This window comes from Equus przewalskii, chromosome 10, assembly GCF_037783145.1.
Source record: "Equus przewalskii isolate Varuska chromosome 10, EquPr2, whole genome shotgun sequence".
NCBI lineage: Eukaryota > Metazoa > Chordata > Mammalia > Perissodactyla > Equidae > Equus > Equus przewalskii.
The window spans coordinates 46,235,231-46,259,751 of NC_091840.1; the positions used below are offsets into that span (position 1 = coordinate 46,235,231).

The window sequence follows — 24,521 nt, forward strand, 5'->3', positions numbered from 1 at the left end:
TTGAGTTGCTTTGGTGCCTTAGTCAAACCACTGTCCGTATAAGTGCACCCATGTATTTGTAAAGTTGTCTCTACAAGCCACAGTGTTCAGCTAGATCAGGGGCTGCAGATATGGGACACTTGTGCTATGCCTCCACCCTCCTGCCCCTATGGCAGATATTAGTAATTGATCACAGCTCTCTTTCCCACGAGTTTAGACGTGGTCTCAGCATCCTCTCACAAAGCACTGCAGGCAGCCACCGCCAGTCATTTGGAGTTGACATTTGAGATGAATTACTTCTGGCATCTCTGATTGAAATTGTTGGAAGAGGTTAAGTTATTTGCTCAAGGTCCCGCAGCTGGTGAGTGCAGAGCCAGGATGTGGACTCAGGGCTGTCTCTGTGACTTCGAAGCCTGTGCTGTCTTACCCACTACTCTAGATTGCTTTGCGTGAATCATTTGAGCACATTACTTCATTTCCCTGTCCTCCCTGACATTGTCCCTGATCTGTAGAATAGGGACACTGGCCCCTTGGAGTAATGAGGTAGTCTATGAAGTAGCTAGTAGAGTGCTTGACATGCAGGAGGTGTTCAATAATTGCTTGTGATAATAATGATGATAATTTTCTTTTTAAAGATTTTATTTTTCCTTTTTCTCCCAAAGCCCCGTGGTACATAGTTGTGTATTTTTAGTTGTGGGTCCTTCTAGTTGTGGCATGTGGGATGCCGCCTCAGCATGGCTTGATGAGTGGTGCCATGTCCGTACCCAGGACTTGAACTGGTGAAACCCTGGGCCACCAAAGCGGAGCACGTGAACTGAACCACTCGGCCACGGGGCTGGCCCCTGTTTTTTGATGATAATTTTGATGAGGAGGAGAATGATGATGATGATGTTGTGGTTATTGCCCTTGAGAAACATAGTCAGGGCTTCCCTCTAGGGAACTGGGAGCTACCAGCACATGAGAATCCCTTGTCTGCTCCCACGTAGGCTTGAGCCACTGGTCTTCCAAGCTGGAGGCCCCAGAGGGGAGCCCGGCTTCCTAGAAATTGCCAACAGAGCCCAAGCCACAGGCCTTGGCCTAGGCATCCGGGCCATCTGGGCCTTGTTCCTTCTCTCCCTTGTGTGAAGGGAACAGGCCGGCTGGGCTTCCTGAATGCTTTCTCTGGGAACCCTCTTCCCCTCTTCTTTGATTCTCCAGCCTATCTTCCTTTCCTTCTGAGAGGCCACGTGGTCTCCCCCACTGGAGGCTAATCCACTTCCTTTGACCCAGACCCAGATCCCTTTGAGGTTCTTTCTCAAAAAGCTGAAGCAATATCAAGTAGTAGTTACAAACACAGTTTCTGGAGCCAGTCTTTTTGGGCTTAAGGTTTTATGAACTCCTAGCTGTGTAACTTCTCTGTGCCTCAGTTTCCTCACTTGTAGAATAGGGGTATGTGTGCCTGCCTCATATGGTTGTAATGGGGACTCATTGAGATCATGTATGTTTATCACTTGGAACAGAGGCGCATAGCATGTGCTGCAGAAATGTTAGTGATTATTATTTCTCCAGAGAACAACAGTGCTTAGAGGGAAAGTCTGGAAGGAAGTACGCTGATTTCTCTGTCATTAATATAGTTTCTCCTCAGGACTCCCTGATTCCCTGCCCTGTCTGGTACCCACAGCTGAGGTGCCTCTCCACATCTAGTGAACAAAAATTGAAACTGCGTTTTGTGTGATTAGCCCCATCTGAGCCCTGCGTCTCAGCCCCGAAACCCTGCCTGTTTATGTGGATCACAATGAGAGTATTGGAAAAAGGCCAAAAACAAGGGTCCTGCCCAGCAAACTCAGACAGCCCTGGGGGAGGGTCTGCAGGGAGGAAGCATCCCTCTGGACCAGGTTCCCAACTCTTGTAGTCTTGCTGCCCTGAGGCAATCAGGAGTCACAGGTCCCCATGATGTTGGGTAGAACCTGCAAGGCCAGCATCCTCATAAAGGATTTTGGGATTGGACTGAGTAGAGACCTGGGTAATTCAGGGCTATAAAGAGTCCCAGGGTTGGCCTTGGGATGCATTTTATGATCTGTTTGTCCCCATCAGGAGTTTCCTTTCTAATTCCTTTTGCCTGTGGCTAATATTAAAATGAGCCTATATTTCTAGACAGACACTGACCCCGTGGCCTGATAGAGCACTTGGCCTTCTGGGCGTCTCCCTGGGGATGCTTCCTACGCTGCCTCAGCCCTAGTCATGCCACCTGCCTTTGAAGGACTCACTAGCCATCCTGGTCCTGCTTCTACAACATCCCTGCTTGTTTTGGGTCCTGACTCCCCTGATGGGTGTGTGGTGCAGAGCCCTGGTCCTGGCCCTGCGATTTAGTAAACAACTCTGTGACATTGTGCAGTTCAGGAACGTAGGAACCTCAGTTCCTTCGTTTGTATAACTGAGCCCACCCCGTAGGGTTGCCATAAGGATTACCGGAGGCAGTGGGTGGCTTCATATGAGGGCTTCCGAAAGCACCAGGCACGTACGGGTGTTATATATTGGTATGTAATGGATACTAGTGGTCATTATTGTGGGCAATGAGCTAAATGCCTGTGGGGTGGTTTCATTGATAATCCTATTCTTCTTCTCTTCCAGCTGCCTTAGACACTTCACCAAGGCCAGCTCAGGAGTGGGGTCCTGCCAGATTCTGTGCCCCACCTTCCACCCCTACCCCCATGCATGCGTGTCATTTATCTGACACTCAAGCCCAGTATGTCTGGTGCTTTGGGGGATAGTAGACGGTAGGTTCTGAGTTTGTTCCTGAAGGGATGTCACCCCCACAGTTCTGAGCCCCATTACGTACCTACTGCGTGTGCCCCTCCTGTTGGCTTTTTTCCCCTGGACCTTTAGCCAATTCCCTGCTCTTGGCTGATGTGGAGGTGGAGTTTCAGGCCTTGGAGCGTAGATTCATTTCCTGGGGCTGCTGTAACAAATTACTACAAACTTGGTGGCTTGAAACAACAGACATTTATTCTCTTGCGGTTCTGGAGGTCAGAAGTCCAGAATCAGGCTGTCAGCAGGGCTGTCCTCCCTCCAAAGGCACCAGGGGAGGAGGATCCTTTCTTGCTTCTTCTAGCTTCTGGTAGCTCCAGGCATTCCCTTGGCTTAGGGCTGAGTGACTCCACTCTCTGCCTCTGTCTTCACGTGAGTTCTCTTCTCCCTGGGTGTCCCTGCTCTGTGGGTCTCTTGTGAGGACACTCATCATTGGATTTAGGGTCCTCCTGGGTAATCAGGATGATGTCATCTTGAGATCCTTAGCTTAATTCCATTGCAAAGATCCTTTTTCTAAATCAGGTCACATTCACAGGTTCCTGGACATGGACATAGCTTTTTGGGGGCTACTATTTAACCCACTATAGGGTGTGGGTTGCCCTCTCCTGGGAGCTCCTGATGGGAGCTTGGGGAGGCCCAGAAGCTCTGCCAGCACCTGCTCATCCTGTGTAGCTGGATGTCATTCAAGTGTGACTGCGGGAGGGTGTGTGTGTGATGGGGCAGGACGTTGCAGGGGCAGGGCTGGGAGGACCTGGCCCAGTGTAGCTCCAGCTTCATGTCCTGAGGGACAGGCCGTCTTCTTCCCATCCTTGCTGCCACAGGGCCTGGTACGTAGGGGCCCCACAGTAGGTGCTTCATAAACACTTAGTGGTCAGTGCTTAATAAATACTCATGATAGATGATTATGATCTTCGTTGATTGATCCAGCCTTGAGAATGTGGCATTGAACAAAAAAGCCCAATATTTTCTTGGAGAATTTCCATAAGACTTTTTACAAGTAAACAGCAAAAAAATTTACTATTTTTAATAAAATGATATGTGCTCATTATAATAAATTTAAGCAATTGTGAAGTACAAAGGAAGTAAAAAAAAAACACCCTAATAATAATCCTTCCATCCAGACGTATTCATTCTTACCATTTGCTAAGTGTCCAGACATCTTGGCATCATAGACAGAGAGGCATAAATAAATGGGATTGCTCTGTTTGTGCTCCTTTGTAATAAAAAGAGTTAAATTCAATTTTACTTGCATTTAACCAGTGAAGAAAAAAATCAGGCAGCTCAGAAGGAATCCCTGAAGGTTAGGTAAATGTTTCCTCTATATAAGAGGTATTAATTCCTGTAAGAGTCTCTAAAGATGAGATAAAAGATTTAAGAGAAACAACAACAAACCTTTGAGGGTGGAGACAATTTTTTTTTTCTAAATTATTTCAACTTTATACATAGTGGTTGGCTCCCTGCTTTGAACTATGAGAACCAGCTGGTTTTGGAGGTGATGCCGTCTGTGACCTCGGCCCCTCAGATGGTGTGACACACTCCTTTTCTGGGTAACTCTGTGCCCCTACCATGAGGCTAGGCTGGCAGATTCTGCATCTCCAGCCACGTGGAGGGAGAGTCCGGAGCCCCAGCTCATTTATGGGTGGAAATCAAGCTGAGCCCCTTGTGGGAGTGAATTGGGTTTGTTAGCAAATGACACAGGCTGAGCCGATTTGATTTGGCAGCAGGACCAAGAAGTTTCTGAAATGTCAGACGTTAATAGGATGGCTAGTTGGCTCTAAATGGGAGGCCAGAAGGGAGGGGTGGATGGCTGGGTGGTGTCATCTGCTGTGGAAGAGCGAAAGAGGAGGAATTGGGGAGAAAGGAAAAACGAGGTAGGGAGGGGAGAGGAGGGAAGGAGGGAAAGAAGGTGGAAAGACAGGAAGGGATGAGAAAGGTGAGGTGGAGGAGTTGGGTTTGCTTCATGGAGGATCACTCACTGGCAGGCCTGGGCCTAGTTTGTCCCCAGATATGCTTTGTTGGACCAATGTGATGTTAAAAAATTCATCTCACTTCCATTGGGAGGGATGTGCTCTCTCCAGCCCTCATGTCCTCCCTGGCTCCTAAAGGCATCTGGGTTTAAGACCTTTGCTGGATGCCCTGCTGCTGTTTCTAGAGCTCTCTGTTCCCAGGGGCTGGTCCTGGTGAGTGGTCCAGGCTCAGAGGAGACCAGAGTTGCATTTCACCCCAGAGGTATGGTGGGGATCAGGATGATTCTGAGAATCCATTGGATCCCTGCATGGCACCCTGGCCCACCTGCCCCATGTGGTTGTCCAGGACAACATGTGAGTGTTCCTTTGGGGTGGTCATTCCATGGTCAGGAGAGCTGCGTTGTGGGAGACAGGAGGCGGTTGCTGTGGTTTATTTATCTTTGTCTCCTTATGCTTGGTGATTCTGTTGAACTGGGATGATATGATCTTTACTCTTTGAGAGTATGATGGCTGTGAGGAGGCAAAGCCCCAGAAACCACCTCTGAGAATGACTCAAGGTGGGAGATGACCTCTACTGAGTAGTCTGGTGGAGGCAAGGTGGCCTGAGTTTGCACAAAAGGCACGAAATCCTTGAACAATGCTCTCTCTGTCACTTCCCCATGAGGGGATGGATCCTGGGGTCTAGAGTCCCCAGAGTGAGTCTCTCAAACACAGAATAGTGAAGCAGAAAGCAGGTCAGGAACCATGGTCAGGTCTGAGGAGCAGGAAGGTGGGTCTTCAAAGCCTCGGAGGGTCCAGTAAGTGTCAGGGCTGGGCCTTGTCACCTGGAGAGCAAGGCTGAGCTGGGGATCCAGAGCCTGGGGGTACCTGAGGTTAGTGCTGGCAGCAGAGGTGGGAACCAGGAAGCCCAGGCCACCCGGGTCATTGGTCCAACCTGAGTCATTATGGACAGGCAGTGCCCCAAGTCCTGTGTGCATGGCATGGCCCTCTACCACCCCTGGTGGGCCCCCTTTCTCCTTGCTGCATGAGTCCTGGTCCTAGTGGAGGTCAGGAGTCCACAACTGGTTTCTTGAAGGTCAGCACAGAGCTTCAAGGCAGTTATGAAAATAAAGTTCACCCCGGCTTGTGTGTATGTGCCACAGAGCATTTTAGTTTTGAGGAGCAGGGAAAGGTGACTCCGTCAGAGGCATGGTGCTAGAGTGTCAGAGTTCTTCCCTCCACACAAAGTCTGACTGGGCTTGTACCTGTCAGGAGGTCTGTATTAACTTCTTATGGCTGCTAAAACAAATGACTACAAGCTTAGTGGCTTAAGACAACACAGATTTATCATCTTATAGCTCTGAAGGCGAGAAGTCTGAAGTGGGTCTCACTGGGCCAAAATCAAGATGTCGACAGGGCTGCATCCCTTCTGGAGGTTCTAGGGAAGAATCCATTTCCTGGCCTTTTCCAACTTCTAGAAGGCCACCTGCATCCCTTGGCTTCTGGTCCCGTTCCTCCATCTTCAAAGGCAGCGACGTTGGGCCAGGTCCTTCTCATGCTGCCGTCTCTCGGTTCTCTCTCTTCTGCCTCTTAATTATAAGGACCCTTTTGATTGCGTTAGGCCCACCGGGATAATCCAGGATCCTCGTATCATCTCAGGGTTAGCTGATTAGCAACTTTAATTCCACCTGCAGCCTTAATTCCCCTTTGCCAACATGTAATCTCACATATTCACAGATTCTGTATTAGGACAAGAGCACCTTTTGGAGGGGGGCGTTATTCAGCCTCTCACAAGGTCAGGCCACCTTCATGGTTCAGCAGGAGAGGCTGGGCTTTGTTAGACCTGGGCTCCTCATCTGTAAAATGGGGAATTTTTCCCACTTCTTAGCGGGAAATCCAGAGGCCCAGCACACAGTAGGTCTTCCTTCTGTGGGATTCCATGGTCCTGTGATTGATTCTCCACCTGCCTGATTTCTTGCTTTGTGAGCCCATGGCCGATTATATGACTTTGGATGTCCTCCCCCTGACCATGGGGTTTGAGGAGTAGGCACGATGCATATCCCGAAGCCTTCTGCAGAGAGAAGGAGGCCACACGTACTCACACTGTCATTCTAGAGCTGAGATGTGACCTTGATTTTGTTACTCTCAGTCAGCAACTTGCTGATCCCCCATCCAGGTGGAAAGATCACCCCTCCTAAGGCAAAACAAAACAAAAAAAACATACATGAGCTTCACCCAGTCCTGATTTGGAGTCGTCCAAACTTTTCTTGAAAGGAGGTGCTGTTACCTACCTCCAATCACACATTGTCATCTTCCTTCCATCTAACCTGGATCTTTCTTGCTGCAGGTTCAGCCTGCTGGCTCTCAGTTTATCTGGCAGAGAAACAGCATAGCTGCCCACCAGGTTGATAATGACACCTAATCCCGGTCACCTGCTTCTGTCCTGTTCTAACAGTGCCATCACTTCCATCCCCAGGACCACCCTCTGCTTCTTTCTGATAGAGTGGGCTGTCTGTCCTGCAGAGCCTGTGGGTCTGGGGTCATCCTGGGGTGAGGGAGGGAAGGCCCGTGGGAGGAGAGGGAGGCACTTCATTATGCTGGGACTAGCCGTGCTTAGATAATCTTCCCCAGGTGACCTGCCTGGCATGGAAAGTCCCCCTCCTGGTCCCCCAGGTCAGATAGCGTTGCCTGGCTACGGGGCAGCCAGTGAGGCTCTGGCAGGGAGAGTAAACAGGCACACATGTTTAAAATTCAGTATCACTGGACAGGCAAACACCCCAGCGGGGCCTCCCAGCCCACTGATAATCTCCAATTCTCCTTGCTCCGTGAGTGAGGGGGCTCTGCACTGAGACCCAGATGGTCTCTTCTAGGAATTGGCCATCAGCTGTTGTGAGGGACAGGAAGGACGTGGGCGAGTTACAGCCTCAGTCCCATGGGGACTATCACCCTGGTCACCTGGGCAACACTCACAGGAGACCCTGTGGCTGACTTGGACTCCTCAGCTGGATGGGGCTTTCAGGGCAAGGGGCTCTGGGGTGACTCGTCCAGATTTTGCCATGGACTGCTGTGGTGGGGTGGGCCCCTGTGGAAGGTGTGCCCTGCATGGGGACCGAGCACAGGGGATGAGTGGGGGCTGAAAGCAGCAATCTTCTGGCCAACTAGGAGTCCTCTGAGGGGCTGCATGTGATCAGAGGAAGGGGTGCCTTTTCCAGTTGGTCAACCCGGAGGGGTGTCCTTTTCTAATTCACACAAAGGCACTTCATAGCCTAGCCTCAGTCCTGCTAAAGGGAAACTCATTAAGTTGGTTGAATCCCGAAGATCACATGTGGGATCCTGAACATTTGCCTTGTTCCCAGGCAGCCTCCTTGCCTCCTGGGGTGGAGGAGGGGTCCTAGCAGCTGTGGGCAGAACCACTCCTTCTGTATGGGGTAGGAAAGTTGGCCGGCCTCCTCTTAGCAGGAGGTGCACAAAGGGCTGCTTGGGGCATCTCCAGGGGTACCTGATGAGGGAGACCCTGGGATGGTGTCCTAGAAAGGTCGTTCCTAGCAGGGATCATTTGACGGCAACATGGGTGGTCTAGAGCCAGTGAGGTGGCTGTTTTCCCTGCATGTGCTTTGTGCTTGCTCCTCTTCTGTCGCTCAGTCTTCTTCCTCTCTCCCCACCCTTTAGCCTCCCTCCTTCTTTCCAGATCTCCTCACTCAAAGGCATAGCTTGGATGCCACCTCCCCTGTGAAGCCTTTCTTGACCCCACAGCAGGAGTAAGTATTCCTTGCTCTCCTGCACAAGAACACCTTACACATGGAAGTGCCAGTGAAATCCCTTCATTCACTTTGTGAGTATTTACTGAACACCTGCCACAGGTTAGGGACTACTTTCAGCCTGTGGAGACAGCAGTGAACATGGCAGACACGATTCCTGCCCTCATGGAGCTTACCTGCCAGGGAGGGAGATGGACTGTAGGTGCAAAGTAGTCAGGTGATGGTGGCTTCTGATCGGTGCTCTGAAAGAGAGACACACACATGGTGCTTGAGTGGTAAGTGTTTCAAGAGTGCTCTTCGAGAATATTGGCGTCTGTTGGGGGAGAAACGGCTTTCCATGGGGGCTCAAGGAAGGCTTCTGGAGGAGGTCACATTTAAGCTGAGCCCTGAAGGATGGGAAGGAATGGCTGTGTGGAGAGCTGGGAGTGTATGTGGACAACAAAAGCAAAGGCCCCAAGGCGGGGAAGATGTGTACTTTTGAGGAACAGAGAGGAGGCCTGTGTGGCTAGAGTAGAGTGAACCAGAGGAGGTTGCAGACAAGCAGAGCATGCCAGGCCTGTGGGCCTCGGGAACAGTTTGGATCCTAATCAGCAGACTGAGGTGATTTATATCTGGTTGCCGTGTGGAGAAGGGATTACAGATCAGCAACAGTGGAAGGAGGGAGACCAATATTACAAATGCACTTTCCTTCTTCAGGAGACATGACCTGTCCTGTGGGCCTGGGAGAGCAGGGTCATAATTTCGCATCCTAGACATATGAAGACTATTGCTCTAGTCTGGGCAAAAAGTGGAGGGGGCTTGAACCTGGATTGGGGGGTTGGCGATGGAGATGGAGAGAAATGGATGGATCTGAGATATGTTGAGCAGGTTGAGACAACAGGGTGTACTGATGGATTGGATGTGGGAGGTGAGGGGAAAGGGAGGAATCTAGATGTCTGGTCATCCTACATGGGACCTGAGTAACGGGTGGGTTTTGGTCCAATTTTTTTGAGATGGAGAAGCCTAGGAAGGTTCAGAGAGGAAGATCAGGGCCTCTATTTTGGACACACTGAGTTTGAGATTCTCATGGGACTGTGAAGTGGAAAAATCAAATATGCATTTGGAGATGCTGATTTGAAGGTCAAAGGAGAAGTCAAGGTTGGAGCTAATTATTTGCGGAAATCAGCGTAGAGATGGTATTAAATCCAGGGAGATGGATGTAGCTTGGGAGGACAGTGGAGACAGAGATGAGAGGAGGGCCCAGGCTGAGCCTTGAACATCTTCCCAGAGGAGATCCTCCTCCCCTGGAGGAGCCTACAAGGAGGGCTGAGGGAAGCCCAGAGGAGGAAATGCTGCAAGGAAGAGGGAGTGGTGCTGAGAGAAGCTGGCAAAAGTTCTTCTTGGATTTGGCAACATGGAGATCATTAGTGACCTTGATAAGAGCAGCTTCAAGGGAGCTGTGGGGCCAGATTGATCAGTTGATGGAGGCAGGAATACTGTCACTTAAGGTGTGCGGAATTCTACAGAGCTGACCAGTGTGGCCAAGCATAGGAAGACCAAGACTCCATCTGCTACAGCTGGAGGTGGGGTCTCCCATGTGCATGGCCAGGCTGTCTTCTTGGTGGCAAAGAACCCATGACTGACTGCTCTGCCCTGCGAAGGCAGTGGTCTCCTTTCTCAATCTGGGCATGCTCTCCCAGGGCAGAACAGATCCAGGCTGCATGATGGTTCTAGGAGAGGATGGTCATGAGGGTGAGTGCCCAGCCTGAGCCCCGTGGGTTCAGCCAAAATCATGATGTACCTTCCTTCTCCAGTGTACATATCGCGTCATTTAGGCGTGGGAGAGTAGGGTCATGATTTCACCTCCTGGTGGCCCTTTCAGACTGGTCACTCCCAGAGATGCAGTTTATCCTTCTCCCTGTACAGCTGTGTGGCCAAAGGAACTCTGAATTTAGTGAAAATGGGGCTATGCCCTGGGCTCAGGGCATATCACCTGCCCTTTGGGGAGCTGAAAGGGTCCTGGAACAGTGCTTCTGAGTGTAAGAGGCCAGAGCTCTTTTTGAATATGTCTGCTTTGTAATCACCTGTCTTGGTTCTATCCACCCATGGCAGGGAGATGACTTGGAGCCCCAGCTTTGGGTCCAGACCTTCCATATGGCTCACCAGACCCCCTTGTGGCTGATACCATCAACCCCAGATGGTAGGCTGGGGGAGACTGAGGAGTGGTGACAAGCCACCAGCTGCCCGCTGAGTCCTCTGCCGACCTCACCACTCAGGTGCCCCTGGAGACCTCCTTAGGGGGCAGCAGGCTTAAATGGGGGCTGCAGCAGCCTCCTCAGTCAGAATGAACTTCTGCTGTTGTGTCCCACGTTTCCAGCATGGCAGGCTCATCTGCTGTTCCAGTCCCAACCAGCCTTTGGCTTCAGAGCGAGGTCTGGAAGGTGGCATCAGCCCTCTGAGCCAGGTGCCCGCACTACATAAAACACATCCACTGGTTGTGCAAATCTCTTTTGATAGAAAAGGAATCAGATTGTGAGAAAGAGGCTGAGGTCTCTGACTTCATCCTCCTTCACTTGGTGCACCTCCTTTGTTGTCGGTCTGCTTTGGAGGGGAGCATTGGGCAGGCAAATTGCAAACAGCAACAGATGATAACTGTTTATAGCAGGAGGGCGTGTGCAGCTGGCTAATGGTCCTGCCTTGGGGGCCCATAAACCTCACCCAGGACTAGCCATGTGTGTTTGCGTGAGTGAGTGTTTATTGCGTGTGTGGGGTGAATGTGAATGTTGGGGTAACTCTTTGTTGTACTATCCGTGTATTTTGGGTGTCTGTTTGGGGGTGGGTGTTGTGGGACTCTGCGTTGGTGTGAATGTATTTGCAGCCGAATGCTTCCTCCAGCCGGGACAGCTGGGTCTGTGATGGGCAGCCCAGTGGCCCTGCCCCAAACCTTATGAGGGTCTACATTTGCCCGTGTACCCCATTCATCATCCCCAGCTGGCAAAAGGGGGCAGGGGGATTGTGTTATTTGACATATGGTTTACGGGGAAGAGAGCTGTTAAGCGTCCAAGTCCCTATGGGGTTGTATATGTATAATTAGACTGTTGGAGCTCAGAAACTGACTGTTAGAATGACTCGGGACCGAAGCATTTATTTAGGTAATCATTAACTAGAAGATGGGGAAGGAAGAGAACGTGCAATTTGCAGACGGCCCCTTCCTGCAGGTGAGCCTGAAATGATACTCCCAGCAGCCTTCCTCCCGCCATCTCCCTCTGGGGAGGGGAAGGCTGGGGTCCTTTAGGGGCTGGTGGGGCTGAGGTGGGATGACTTGGATGGCATCTCTCAGGCCCATCAGGAGCATGAGCCCCTGGTCACCAGTTTCTGATACTGCCCTTCCCTCAGCCCAGCCCAGTGGCCCAAAAACACGTGTTGATTGATTCAGTTCTCAATCTGGTACATCTGATGAGAACCTACTATGTGCTCAGCAAGGGCCTGGCTCCGGTGAAATCCCGGTGAAGTGTTGTCCTGGGTGGAGGAGGTGGTAACAGGAAGAGCCCAGATAATTGAAATTCTGGCTTAGATCGTCTGTAAACCTTGCTTTTGCCTCTTCCTACAGTGCTGATGTGGGTCTGGGGCCTCTGTTTTTCTTCTTCCCCTTCGAGTGGAGGTTGTGCAGCTGGGGGCATCTCCTAGGCAGGAGGGTGCTGGGAGCAGCCAGGTGCTGGGCAGTCAAGACCTGCTGCCGGTGATAGGGCACCCAGTGATTTCTCTGGGGCAACAGTGCAGCCCCAATGGGGGGGAAGGGAGAGAGGCCACCTGCGTACCCCACAATGAGTGTGGAAACTGAGGCACAGAGACAGGAGAGGCCTGTGGAGAGGGTTTGTTGGTATATGTCTTCGTATATGGTGCCTCCTACTTTAGAAGTGGTGTGAGCTTGCGTCCTTCCGCTCAGTCACTTTTACCCCCAAACAACCCTGGGGGGTGAGTTGAATGGTGAGAATAGGATGAATCTTTGTTTTGGAGGTAAGTGAACTGAGCTCTGTTCACGGCGAAGTGACTGACAGGAGGAGGACACCCTCCCCAGTGGTAGCTAGTATGAGATGATGCTAGACTCTGCCAGGAGGGCATTGGCACAGGAGGGCAGCGGGGAGATGGAGAGGGAGCCTCGGGCAGGGGACAGCTTCGGAGATAAAAGGAGGGGAGAGGAGTCTGCTGGGGAGGGCGCAGTTTCCGCATCTGCTGTGATGGGTTCTCTCTGAATGGGCAAACCCAGAAGGACCTTCTTTGGTCTCCCTTCCCTCCCAGGCACAGGTCAAGGCCAGGCCTGGGGGAGGAGGCTAATCGGTACCAGGGTCCACAGTGCTTGGTATTAAAATTCACTTGGTGGAGGGGGGTGGCAGTTGTAGGGCTCAGAAGGCTTCTGCTGCCCTGGCCTGCAAACCCAGAGTCTAGGTGTGCTGGGCAGCCTGGCTGCAGTTTCTGCTCTCAAAGAGCCAGCAGGGAAGTGGGCAGAAGGGAGGGGAAGAGAGAAGGGAGAGGGAAAGGAAGTGTAGCGTCAGATGGTGAGTGAGTTGGAAGGTGCCCTGGGTTATGCAGGAACCTTGCCTGGGGAACAAAGACCACTGAGGAGTGATGGAGGGAGGGAGCCATGCCCCTCACACTCAGCCAGACATCCACCCCCCAATTAGGAGAGTGTACAGCCATGGAGCGTGTGACACTTTGCATTTCTGGGACAAGGAGGCTCAGAGGGAAGCAGAGATTTTCCGGGAGGCCAACACTGCCCTCTGCTCCTACCCTCTCTGCCTCTGGGTCACTTTATTTCCTATTCCTCAGGGATAGACACAGCAGGGGGACCTGGGCTTCTTGCCTGGGTCACGGTCTGGCCACTGCTGAGACCAAATCCACACTAACCCCCCTCACTTTCCTCCTACAAGCCCATTCAGGCTGTTGCCTCTCCTCAGGTGCCTAACCCTGCAGATCACCCTGTTGCAGGCCTAGCAGGGTTTATCTCAAATAACCTGATGAGATTTACAGAGCTGTTTTTCCAGTGTCCCCACTGTGAGGCTCAGCCCTGAAGCCAAGCCCAACTTTGTCGGGAAGACTGGAAGTTTCAGGCCACAGACTGGATCAGAACCAGGAGCTCTGGCGACTGGCACCCAAAGCCTGGCTTGGAGAGTCTTCACGGTGTAGAAGCCACAATTCCTTAACCGGTGCTGGGCTGGGAACAAGTTGTTCCAAGGTAGGGACAACTTGGAAGCAGGAACCCCAGTTGTTTCCTGGAAAATGGGGCTGGATTGCCCCAGGGCAGCCACCTCTCACAGCGCCCCTTGCAAGCACCCACAGGGTCTTCTGGCTTCGTTCCTAACCACTGATGGTGAACATCATCCACTCTTCATCTCCATGTCATTTATGCTTTAGGTTGGTACAGGGCTTTCTAGTTTACAAAGCACTGTCGGAGCTCTTCTGGTTCTTACAGCCACCCTGGAGAAGCATTATTTTCCCCACTTTATAGATGACAAAATTGAGTCTTGGAGAGAGAAATACAGCACTCCCCTTAGCCAGCTGGAAAGACACACACTTGAGGCTTGTGATGTGAAGTTCATCCTTTCTACTACCCCAAGAAATAATTACTGAGTACAAATAATTACTGAGTGTCTACTACTGTATTTCTTCGCTTCTAAGACACACTTTTCCCCCTCTCATTTAACAACTGCGAAATCAGGCTGCATCTGTCTCACCAGCAATAGCATGCCGTCGTTTGTAATTGGCGGTGTTTTTGCTTCATTAATGGTCCCTAAAGTAATGTGGATCTTACAATGGATGTCATTTAGATTTGATGAAGTCTGGTGTGTGTATAACTCTTGTGTGTGTAGACATAGCTTCTGCCTGCCAGGAGTTTTCAGTTTAGAGGAAAGATCAGACAGTCCTCGCCATGAATATGAAACAGAATGTGATGTCAAGTGCTTGACCCAAACCAAGTCAAGTGCTATGGGAATTCTGCTGAGGGGTTTGAGAGAGACTTTAGGGAGGCTGGGTGGGATTTGCACCCTGAGCATCGTGCTTCTTGTGTATCAAACAGCCGATCTAAACAGTGTCCCCAAGCCCCTGTCAGGGTGTTGGTTCAAAACTTGGATGCTGGAGGCTGACAGTGTTTGTGTCGCTGATGCTGCCTGTTGATTTAGTTAACTCTCAGCCTCAGTTTCCACAACTTAGAGTGGGGATAATGAGTGACTCCTGGGTGGGCACCAGGATCAGATAAGAGAACGCAAGTGAAGTACTGAGACCAGGGGCTGGCACATACAGGGAGAACCCAATAAATGTCAGCTGCTCCCATCACGAAATCAATTCTAAAAGTTCAGCAGATGTAGAGTCGGCTACATTTGTTCATCAGCTTCTGCCCTCGTGTTAGGTGTGTTTACGTTTGTCACCTCATTTCATCTTCAAAAGCTCCGGGAGGTGGGGATCATGATCCCACCTTTACAGATGAAGAGAATGGGGCCCGAGGTCACAAAGCTGGCCAGAGGCCGGGCTGGGATTCAGATGCTGGTCTGTCTGACACCCATTCTGGTGCTGTTTTACTGGAGCACAGCTGCTGGCGAATAACCATAGGTGAGGAAGGAAACCCTGCTGATCCCAGTGGACTCACTTCAGGCGGGGTATTTTATAATCAAAATTATTACCGCTGGGTGTTCTTTATAGTGGGTTTTCTGGTGTAGAAGGAAGAGAGGTCTCATTCAGAGGCACAGGAGGCTAATTTGACAGAGGGGACATGTGCTCAGACCTGCACCTCCCCTCCGCATGTCCACTGCCTGCGGACAGTGGGCGGTTTTGCCTCCCCCAGAGCGGCTGTTTGTCTCCCTGGCCCTCATTCCTTCTTCTGTGCTTGGCTGTCCTCAGGGCTCACTCTCCTGACCTTCGGGCCCTCCCTGCTCCCCTGGAGAGGCCGCCAGTGTGTGGTCATGCTGCCGCTGCTGCTCATGACCCTGCCGGGGCTGTGGCCTCCTCACCCAGAGCCTCCTTCCTGCCCTCTGAGTTTAGGACAGGCAAACACGCTTATCTTCCCTCCCTACACTTTCCCCCCTCTTCCTCTCCATTCTCTCAACCTCATCCCCACCTAGAACACTTGTCTCTGCTATTAATAGGCTGTGTGACCTTAAGCAGGTCAGTTAACCTCTCTGAACTTCAATTCTCACCTCCTCCTGAACTAGATTATCTCAAGGGTCCAATGGGATGTTGTGGGCATGAGTCCTGGGCCTGCACGTTGACTCCTGCTCTCCCACGGTGGATCCTTAGATGCAGGACTCGATTTCCCTTTACCTCCGTGGCCTTATCTGCAAAATGGGGAGAGTAACCCCTTTCTGGAAAGTCCTTCCTTTGCGGGTCAGCCGTTGCCCACTCCTCCACGTGTCCATGCAGGTGTTGGCTTACCCCATTACTGTATTTACTTCTGTGATTGTCTTAGTCACTAGATGGAAGGCATTTCCTTACTTCAGTTCTTCACTCAGCAGGTATTTCTTGACACCAGTATACCAGTTGCTGAGGTTACAGATGAAGTGGGGGAAACAGATAAGAAATTACCGTACAGAGAGATGAGTGATTTAGTAGGGCACATGTAGGATGCTTTGGGAGTACCACCTGGAGGAAGGGTGGTGGCCAGGAAGGCTCCCTGGAGGAAGTGATCTCCAAGCTAAGGCCTAAAGGACAAGTAGGAGTCAACTAAATAACGGAGAGTAGATAGGAGGAGAGTGACTGAGGCTAAACTTCTCTGGGTCCCTAGCCCTGAGCCAGTGCCTGGCCCAGAGGGGATCCGTAAGTTCTTCGTCTCTCTCCTTCCTTGATGCTTCTGAATGCATTCCTGTGCAGAGGCCACTTCCTGGGCCCTGGGGTGCTGTGGCCAAGGGGGTTGTAGAAGTATTCTGGACAGGGCATGTCCTTGGGGGCTGGGCTGCAGGGTCGGATTGGGGTAGGGGCTCTGATACACGGCTCATTGGCTCTGAGTAGGATTCAGATGAGCCAGTAGTAGGTGCAGGAGGGAACAAGGAGGATGTTAAGGATGCAGGAGCCTTATCCTGGGTCCCTTTCTCCAGGGAGAGGAGAGACAGGCTCCTTAGGGACAGCGTAGTGAGGCCCCTTCATGGGCAGGGAGGCTGGTGAGCTTGACCACATCCCTTCTTGTAACATGATCTTTTATATCAGAAGTGTAAGAGCTGGAAGGGATGTGGCTAGCCTTCTCTGCAGCCAGGGTCCCCTCTAGCACCTGACTCCTCCAAATGTGAGAGGGGGCCCAGTTCACATCCTAGAACTCTGCCCCTCTCCTCCCCCTACCCCTTCTGACCTCCAGGGTCACTTCAGGCTCCCAGGGCCGGACCCATGCCAAAGCCTTCTCTGACCTCGATTGAGCTGTGCCCTCCCCCTGGGGACCTTTCCTGGCCTCTCTGGTCTCCCATGGATGCTGTTGGGGTTTCTGGAGCTCGAGCAAGCGCAGAATGGGGCTGGGCTGGAGAGAGGTGATGGGCTGTGTGTCTGGCAGCAGCTAAACTGGAGGAGGGAAGGATGGGCTTCCTGGGTGGGGCTGAGCAGGTGGTGGGGCCTGTCTTGGGGGCCAGGGCATGAAGAGCGAGCATGGAGGCAGGGCTGGGAGGAAGGAATGATGATCATCACAGTTGCTATTTACTGAGGGTATTTGTGCCTCGCCCTCCCTGGACGCATCCTACACACCACATCCTGTTCTACCACCACCTTGCAAAGTGCGTCAGAGCTCTCCATTTTACAGATATGGAAACTAAGGCCCAGAGCCTGAGTGACCAGCTCTCACAGTTTGTAATCAGCAGAGTCACGAGTTGAAACCTGGCCTGCTGTGCACTGAGTCTTGGGCTATTTCTACCACACCACACTGCTTTTTTTTGAGAGATTTAAAAATTCATTCCTTTCCTTCTGAGTCAAGGACATTGCCTCCCTCCCAAACGTGGAACGGGGCTGAGGGTCGTGAATGGATATTAAATGTGATGTGTTTCCAGTGTTGGAAAGTGACTTTGGGACCCAGGTGGGCCCTGGGCTGCACTCCGGGGCCTGGCTCCTCACTCTCCAAAGGGTTCTTGTGAAGGCCCTTGAGCACCTCTGGGGCTGGAGCGGTAGATGTGGTAGGAGTCTCCGCAAGCCACTTGCTTTATTCATTTTTAATTTTTCTGGTGGGATAGCCACAGGGCATGAGGACGGCTCTCTTTTTTGAAGCACATTAAAATTTTTTTAAGCCAAAGTAATACATGCAGTGATTAAAAAAAAAAAATCCAGGCTGTTCATGAAAGAAAGCAGTTTGCTATGCCTCTGCCCACTCCTACAGGCCCTACCTGCAAAGGAGCCGCTCTTACTCTTTTAGCTGTTTCCTCAAATCTTTGAGTAAGATGATTTGGGCTGTGTGAGGTCCATGGGAATGCCTTTAACGATGCAAGCACTTGCTTTTTTCTTTTACTTTGTTTTTATTCTGCTTACACATAAGGCTTCTCCATTCGCAGTTGGGAAAATTGAGGCCCCAACCAAGTGTGGAACCTGCCTTGAGTCCCACAACATATCAGGCATCAGGTCTCCTTCAGGCCTTGTGCTGTCGCTGGCATCTCGTGCCTCGGTCCTGCCCTCCTTCGCCAGCACTGCTGGGAAATCATTCAAGAGAAGGATAGAAGGGTAGGAATGCTTCCTGCACCCTGACTCTCCTCAGCCCCTGAATGGATCTCCTCTTACAACCTGCTGGCATGGTGCCTCCCCCCGGGAGGGACCCCTTACCCTTACAACATAAGATGTATAGCGGCTCCACCAGTCCTGGGCCCCCCAGAAAAACAGCAGTGGCAAAGGAGAGGTCAAAGGTCAGGGCTAGTCAATGTGGAATAACAGCTCCGGGCGGACACCCAAATCCTGCAGTTCCTTGTTTGATCTTAAGGAAGTTGTCCAACGTCAGCAGCAGCAGCTGGGGTGGTAGCAGCCACAGCTACAGTGGTGCTCAGACAGACACACGGGGCCCCCCGACTTGCAGGGGAAGGCAGTGGTGGAAGATGATGGATTTCTTAAGGAACCTTTTGGTGAGTGTCCCGGGGCTGTGGAGGAATGCCTGTCCAGGGCCCACTGCCTGGAGCTGCCTGGAGCGGGTGGATGGGGGAGGAGCCAGAGCCCCTCCTGCTGGCACCTGGCAGGGAGCCCCTGGTGGCTGTTGGCCTATCATGGGGCATGGAAGCCACCTGTTGCTCAAGGGAAGGAGGAAACAGAGATCAGGGGCAGAGGGGACTGTGTGTGTGGAGGGGGACGCGGGAGGCCATGGGACAGTCAGGGGCCAGGGCCTTTCCTCCCTGGCTTGGAGACTGGGCAGAGCTCACCTCTGTGCCAGAGTCTGAGGGGACCCACAGCCAGCTGCAGGCTGTGCTGCAGGTGGGGGTGCCAGGGCGAGAGAGGGAGGGACTCTGGGGCTGTGCTGCAGGTGGGGGTGCCAGGGCAACAGAGGGAGGGACTCTGGGGCTGGGCTTCTGCCTGGCTGCAGACACTTGGAGCTGGCCAGGCCAATCCTGTGGGACACTCCCCCTCCCCTGTGTGCTGTGGTGCCTGGGATGGCCCTGGCAGGGGACTCTGCATCCTGTCACAGAGCCTCAGAGCGTGTAGTTAGTGTGACACTTGGGAATGGTATGTGTGACGTTCCCAGCTGGCCTGGAGAGTCAACGTCCTTTCCTGCCAAGCCGGATTGTCCCTGGGGGCTCTGTGGGTCCCCTGTTTCAGCTCTGCCAGGCCCTCTGTGCCCCTCTTGGTGAACATGGGGGCCCTGGCTGACTGGGCCAGGTGGGGACTGCTAGGCTTTGCTGCATTCACAGACCTGCCTGCTGCAGGTAGGGGGTGGGCTGTGTTATCTTCCTTTCTCTGGGGGAGCTGAGGGTGATGGTTTAGAGATGAGTGTGGGGAGTGACAGGACACTTGTTTGAGGGTTGGGCCAAGGAGTCCCCCATACTCAGGCTGTTGCCACCACTGGCTGCAGGACGGGGAGTGAGCCTGGTGATTCTGTTACAAACAGATGTGGCTTGACCCCCTGGACTTGGGCTGGGGTGAGGAGTGGTACGTTGGAGGGTGTTAAGCTGGGGACTGATGTCATCTTATTTATCTTCAGAAAGACCATGTGGCTGTTGTATGGGGAGCTGGTCAGGCAGGTGCTGATGTGGAGGCTGGGAGCCTGGCAAGGAGGCTCCTCTATGGTCCTGGTGAGGAACAAGGAGAGATGGGGAGGCAGGGGAGCTGCTGAGAAGGGCTCAGACCTGGGATGTATTTTGACAGTAGACTTGTAGGTGGTTTGAGTGTGGGGAATGAGTGATGAAGGAATCAATGATGACCGTTGGGGTTTTGTCCTGAGTGCCAGGGTGGGTGGAGGAAGGTTTTTGAGGAGAAAAGTTGATGAGCGTTCTCTTGGGCCTTGTTAAGTCTGGGATGCCTACCAGACATGCATGTGAGATGTGGAGTTGGCAAACCCAGATAGATCTGGCCTTGAATCTGGCTTCTGCCTTTACTAAGTGTGTTCACTTTGGGCAAGTTGTTCAACCACTCTGACCCTCCCATCATCCTCCATCCTCCCTCCCTCGGTGCTTGTGAGGCTTACGGGTGGCATTTGTGAAGTGCCTGATCCGTTGCCCAGTTTCCGCTACATCATGAGTACCCAACAGAGGATACCTTGGGGCTTCCTAAAACTTGGCTTATATCATCCCATTTTCTAGCTCAGGAACATTCAATGGCTGCCTGTTATACAGAGCAGAGCCTGGAACTTGTATCTTATACGCTGATTTGGCTCATAGATGTATTTTGTTTGGTCCACGTAGTGATTTTTAAGAATTTTAATTGATGATCAACGTATAAGAATTGGGAGAGTCCACATACAAATTTGGATTTCTGGCTTATCTTGAGAAGTTTAAAACCCCGTACCACTGAGCTTGTATTTCTGCTTGCAGCCTGGCTAGAGATAAGCAGTAGCTGTCTGTTTTGAAAGGGGAGTGGGCTCTTTAGTTTACCATTGTTTCACTTCCCCACTCTTCTTTTTGTTGAGGTAAAATTTACATAACATAAAATTAGTCATTTCCAAGTGAACAATTCAGTGGCATTTAGTACATTCACAGTGTTGTGCAACCACCATCTCTATCTAGTTCTAAAATATTTTCATTACCCCTGGGTAGGACCCCATGAGGCAGTTACTTTTCGTTCTCCCTCCTTCCAGCCCCTGGCAACCACTAATCTGGTTTCTGTCTCTATGGATTTACCTGTTCTGGATGTTTCACAGAAATGGAAACATACTATATGTAACCTTTTGTATCTGGTATCTTTCATTTAAGCATAATGTTAAATATGCTTATAATACATATTTGCATATATGCATAATATGCATAATGAGGTTCATTCACGTTTTAGCAGGTACCCATACTTCATTCCTTTTTATGGCTGAATGGTATTCCATTGTATGGATACACCACAAGTTTATCCATCCATCTGTTGGTTGACATTCGGGTTGTTTCCATCTTTTGGTAGTAATGCTGCTATTCAGTGTACAAGTGAACAACATTCATATACAAGTATTTGTTAGAGCCCCTGTTTTCAGTTCTTTTGGGTCTCTACCTAGGAGTGGAATTGCTCGGTCATATGGTAGCTCCATGTTTAACTTCCTGAGGAACTGCGAAATTGTTTTCCGCAGAAGCTGTACCATTTTACATTCCCACCAGCAATGTATGAGGGTTCCAATTTTTCCACTTGCTTGCCAACACCTGTTTGCTGTTTTTTGCTTATAGCCATTCTAGTGGAATGAAGTGGTATTTCATGTGGTTTTAATTTGTATTTCCCTAATGACTAACGATGTTGAACATCTTTTCATGTGCTTATTGTCCATTTGTGTATCTTCTTTGGAGAAATGTCTATTCAAGTCTTTTGCCCATTTTAAAATGTGTTGTTTGTATTTTTGCTATAAGAGTTCTTTATATGTTCTGGATACTGGACTCTTATCAGATGTATGATTTGCGAATATTTTCTCCCATTCTGTTGGTTGTCTTTTTACTTTCTTAATAATGTCCACTGAAGAAGAAAAGTTTAAAATTTTGATGAAGTCGAATTTATCTATGTTTTCTTTGTTTCTTATGGTGTCATATCTAAGAATCTACTGCCAATTCTAAGGTCATGAAGATTTATCCCTATGTTGTCTTCTAAGAGTTTTATGGTTTAGCTCTTAGGTTTAGGTTGTTGCCTGATTTTTTTTTTTATTTTTTAAAGATTTTATTTTTCCTTTTTCTCCCCAAAGCCCCTCAGTACATAGTTGTATATTCTTCGTTGTGGGTCCTTCTAGTTGTGGCATGTGGGACGCTGCCTCAGCGTGGTTTGATGAGCAGTGCCATGTCCGCGCCCAGGATTTGAACCAACGAAACACTGGGCCGCCTGCAGCGGAGCGCGCGAACTTAACCACACGGCCACGGGGCCAGCCCCAGGTTGTTGCCTGATTTTAAGATAATTTTCGTATATGTGCAAGGTGTAGGGGGTCCAACTTCATTCTTTTGCATGTGGGTATCCAGTTTTTCCAGCCCATTTGTTGAAAAGACTATTCTTTCCCCATAGATTAGTCTTGGCATCCTGGTCAAAAATTAGTTAGCCATAAATGTATGGGTTTATTTCTGGACTCTAAATTCTATCCCATTGGTCTATATGTCTCTCTTGTTGCCAGTACCACACTGTTTTGATCACTGTAGCTTTGTACTAAGTTTTGAAATTGGGAACTGTGACTTCTTTTTCAAGAAGATTTTGGCTATTCTGGGTCCCTTGAGTTTCCATATCACCTTTAGGATTAGATTTTCAATTTCTGCAAAGAATCCGGCTGGGGTTCTGACGGGGATTACACTGAATCTGTAGATGGCTCTAGGCAATGTGGCCGTCTTAATGTTAAGTCTTCCAACCCATGAGCAAGGGACATCAGACCATTTATTTAGGTCTTCTTTAATTTCTTTGATCAGTGTTGTGTAGTTTTCAGTGTACAAGTCTTTCGCCTCCTTTGTTAAATTATTCTAGGTTTTCTTTTCTTTGATCCTATTGCAAATGTAATTTTTTTTGAGATTGTTTTCTTAATTTTCTTTTCAGATTGAAACACCACTGATTTTTGTGTGTTGATCCTGTACTCTACAATTTGCTGACTTCCTTTATTAGCTCTAGTCGTTTCTTTGTGGATTCTTTCGAGTTTTCTATATTGGATCATAAAATCTGCAAATAGAGATAGTTTTACTTCTTCCTTTCTAATTTGGATGCCTTTTATTTCTTTCTCTCGCCTAATTGCTCTGCCTAGAACTTTCAGTACACTGAATAGTGGTGGTGAAAGTGGACATCTTTGTTTTGTTCCTGGTCTTAGGGGGAAAGCTTTCAGTATCATTGAGCATGATGTTAGCTATGGATTTTTAAATTTATTTTATTTTATTTTATTTTTTTTGGTGAGGAAGATTGGCCTGAGCTAAAATCGGTTTCCAATCTTCCCTTTTTGCTTGAGGAAGATTGTCCCTGAGCTAACATTTGTGGCAATCTTCCTCTATTTTGTATTTTGTATGTGGGATGCTGCCACAGCATGGCTTGATGAGCAGTGTGTAGGTCTGTGCCCAGGATCTGAAACCACAATCTGCGCTGCCGAAGCAGAGCATACAGACTTAACCACTATGCCATGAGGCCAGCCCCAGCTGTGGATTTTTTTTTTTCTCCAAAAAGCACTTTATCATGTTGAGGAAGTTCTTTTCTATTCCTAGTTTTCTGAGTGTTTTTATCATGGAAGGGTATTGCATTTTGTCAGGTGCTTTTTCTGCAACAGTTGAAATGATCGTATGGGTTTTTTTTTTTTCCTAGTAATATGATGTATTACATTGGTTGATTTTCTTATGTTGAACCAAACTTGTTTTTCTGGGATAAATCCCCCTCTGGCCATGGTGTATAACATGCTGTTGGATTCAGTTTGGTAGTATTTTGTTGAGGATTTTTGCATCTATATCCATCAGGGAGGGGGTCTGTCATTTTCTTTTCTTCTAGTTTCTTTGCATGGTTTTGGTAATGCTGGCCTTGTAGAATGAGTTAGGAAGTGTTCCCTCTTCTTCTGTTTTTCTAGAAGAGTTTATGAAGAATTGGTGTTAATTCTTTTTTAAATGTTTGGTAGAATTTGCCACGAAGCCATCTGGTCCTGGGCTTTGTTGGGAGCTTTTTGATTATGAATCAGTCCCTTTACTTGCCATCCCTTCATGCTTTTATGTTACTTACCTGGTACCTGTAGTCATTTGCATTTTTAAATCCTGCCTAAGAGATTTAAATGTAAGTCTGCCTAATTTTTAAGATGTCCTATAAAACCCTAGCCATCTCCCATTCTTCCTCATGCTGCCCCATCTCTGCTCTGGCCTGGTTGGTCCTTTTCACACCCCACCTGCATTAAACACAGTTAATGCCGTAGGTCAGTGGTTCTCAAAGTGTGGTCCCTGGACCAGGGGTAGCAGTATCACCTGGGAGCTTGTTAGAAATGGAGATTCTTGGGCCAAGAATCAGAAACTCTGGCAGTGGGGCCACAAACCTGTGCTTTAAGCTCTCCAGGTGATTCTGTTGTATTACCATTGCCATAGGTAACGGAAAGCCTTGCGGGCTCCCGGCCCAAGTTGATATGGCTGAGGCAGTGCCTCTGAAGGGCTCTAGCAGTAGAGGAGCTGTGCTCAGTGTGAGTTGGTGGGAGGGGAGACCCAATAAGGGAAGGAGGAGCATGAGGGTAGGATGGAGGTGAGGGGGAGGGAGGCTTGGTTAGAACAGGACCTGTGTCTGGATGCAGCTCATCATTGGCGCACCCACTGGGGATAGGGTTGGCTGTCCAGGTTGCAGGGTGCGGTCTGTGGCCAGAGAATGGGCAATGCTTACTAGTAGGGACACAGGCCTGTCGAGCCCTGACTCCCAGGCCCAGGACTCAGCCTTACTGCCTGCTTCATTCTCATCTTGCTGGGCAGAGTAGTCAGTCATTCATTCAGCAAACATTTCTTGAGCATCTGCTATGTGCCAGGCAGTTGTAGGCCCAGGGGTACAG

At 50.0% G+C, this 24,521-nt stretch overlaps 1 protein-coding gene across 50 annotated transcripts in view; it reads left to right on the forward strand.

Annotated features, from left to right (window-relative positions):
- The window catches only part of RAP1GAP2 (RAP1 GTPase activating protein 2), a 211,596-nt gene that overhangs the window by 118,881 nt on the left and 68,194 nt on the right, over window positions 1-24,521 (forward strand). The window contains exon 1 of one of the 50 annotated variants that reach the window (XM_070562981.1): window positions 18,399-18,513. The exons of 48 other annotated variants lie outside the window; for them this stretch is intronic. In XM_070562981.1, the coding sequence (XP_070419082.1) occupies window positions 18,487-18,513 (27 nt within the window). In that variant the 5' untranslated portion in view covers window positions 18,399-18,486. Of the gene's footprint in view, window positions 1-18,398; window positions 18,514-24,521 lie in introns of those variants that run through there. One more of the 50 variants, XM_070562977.1, reaches the window with a different exon arrangement.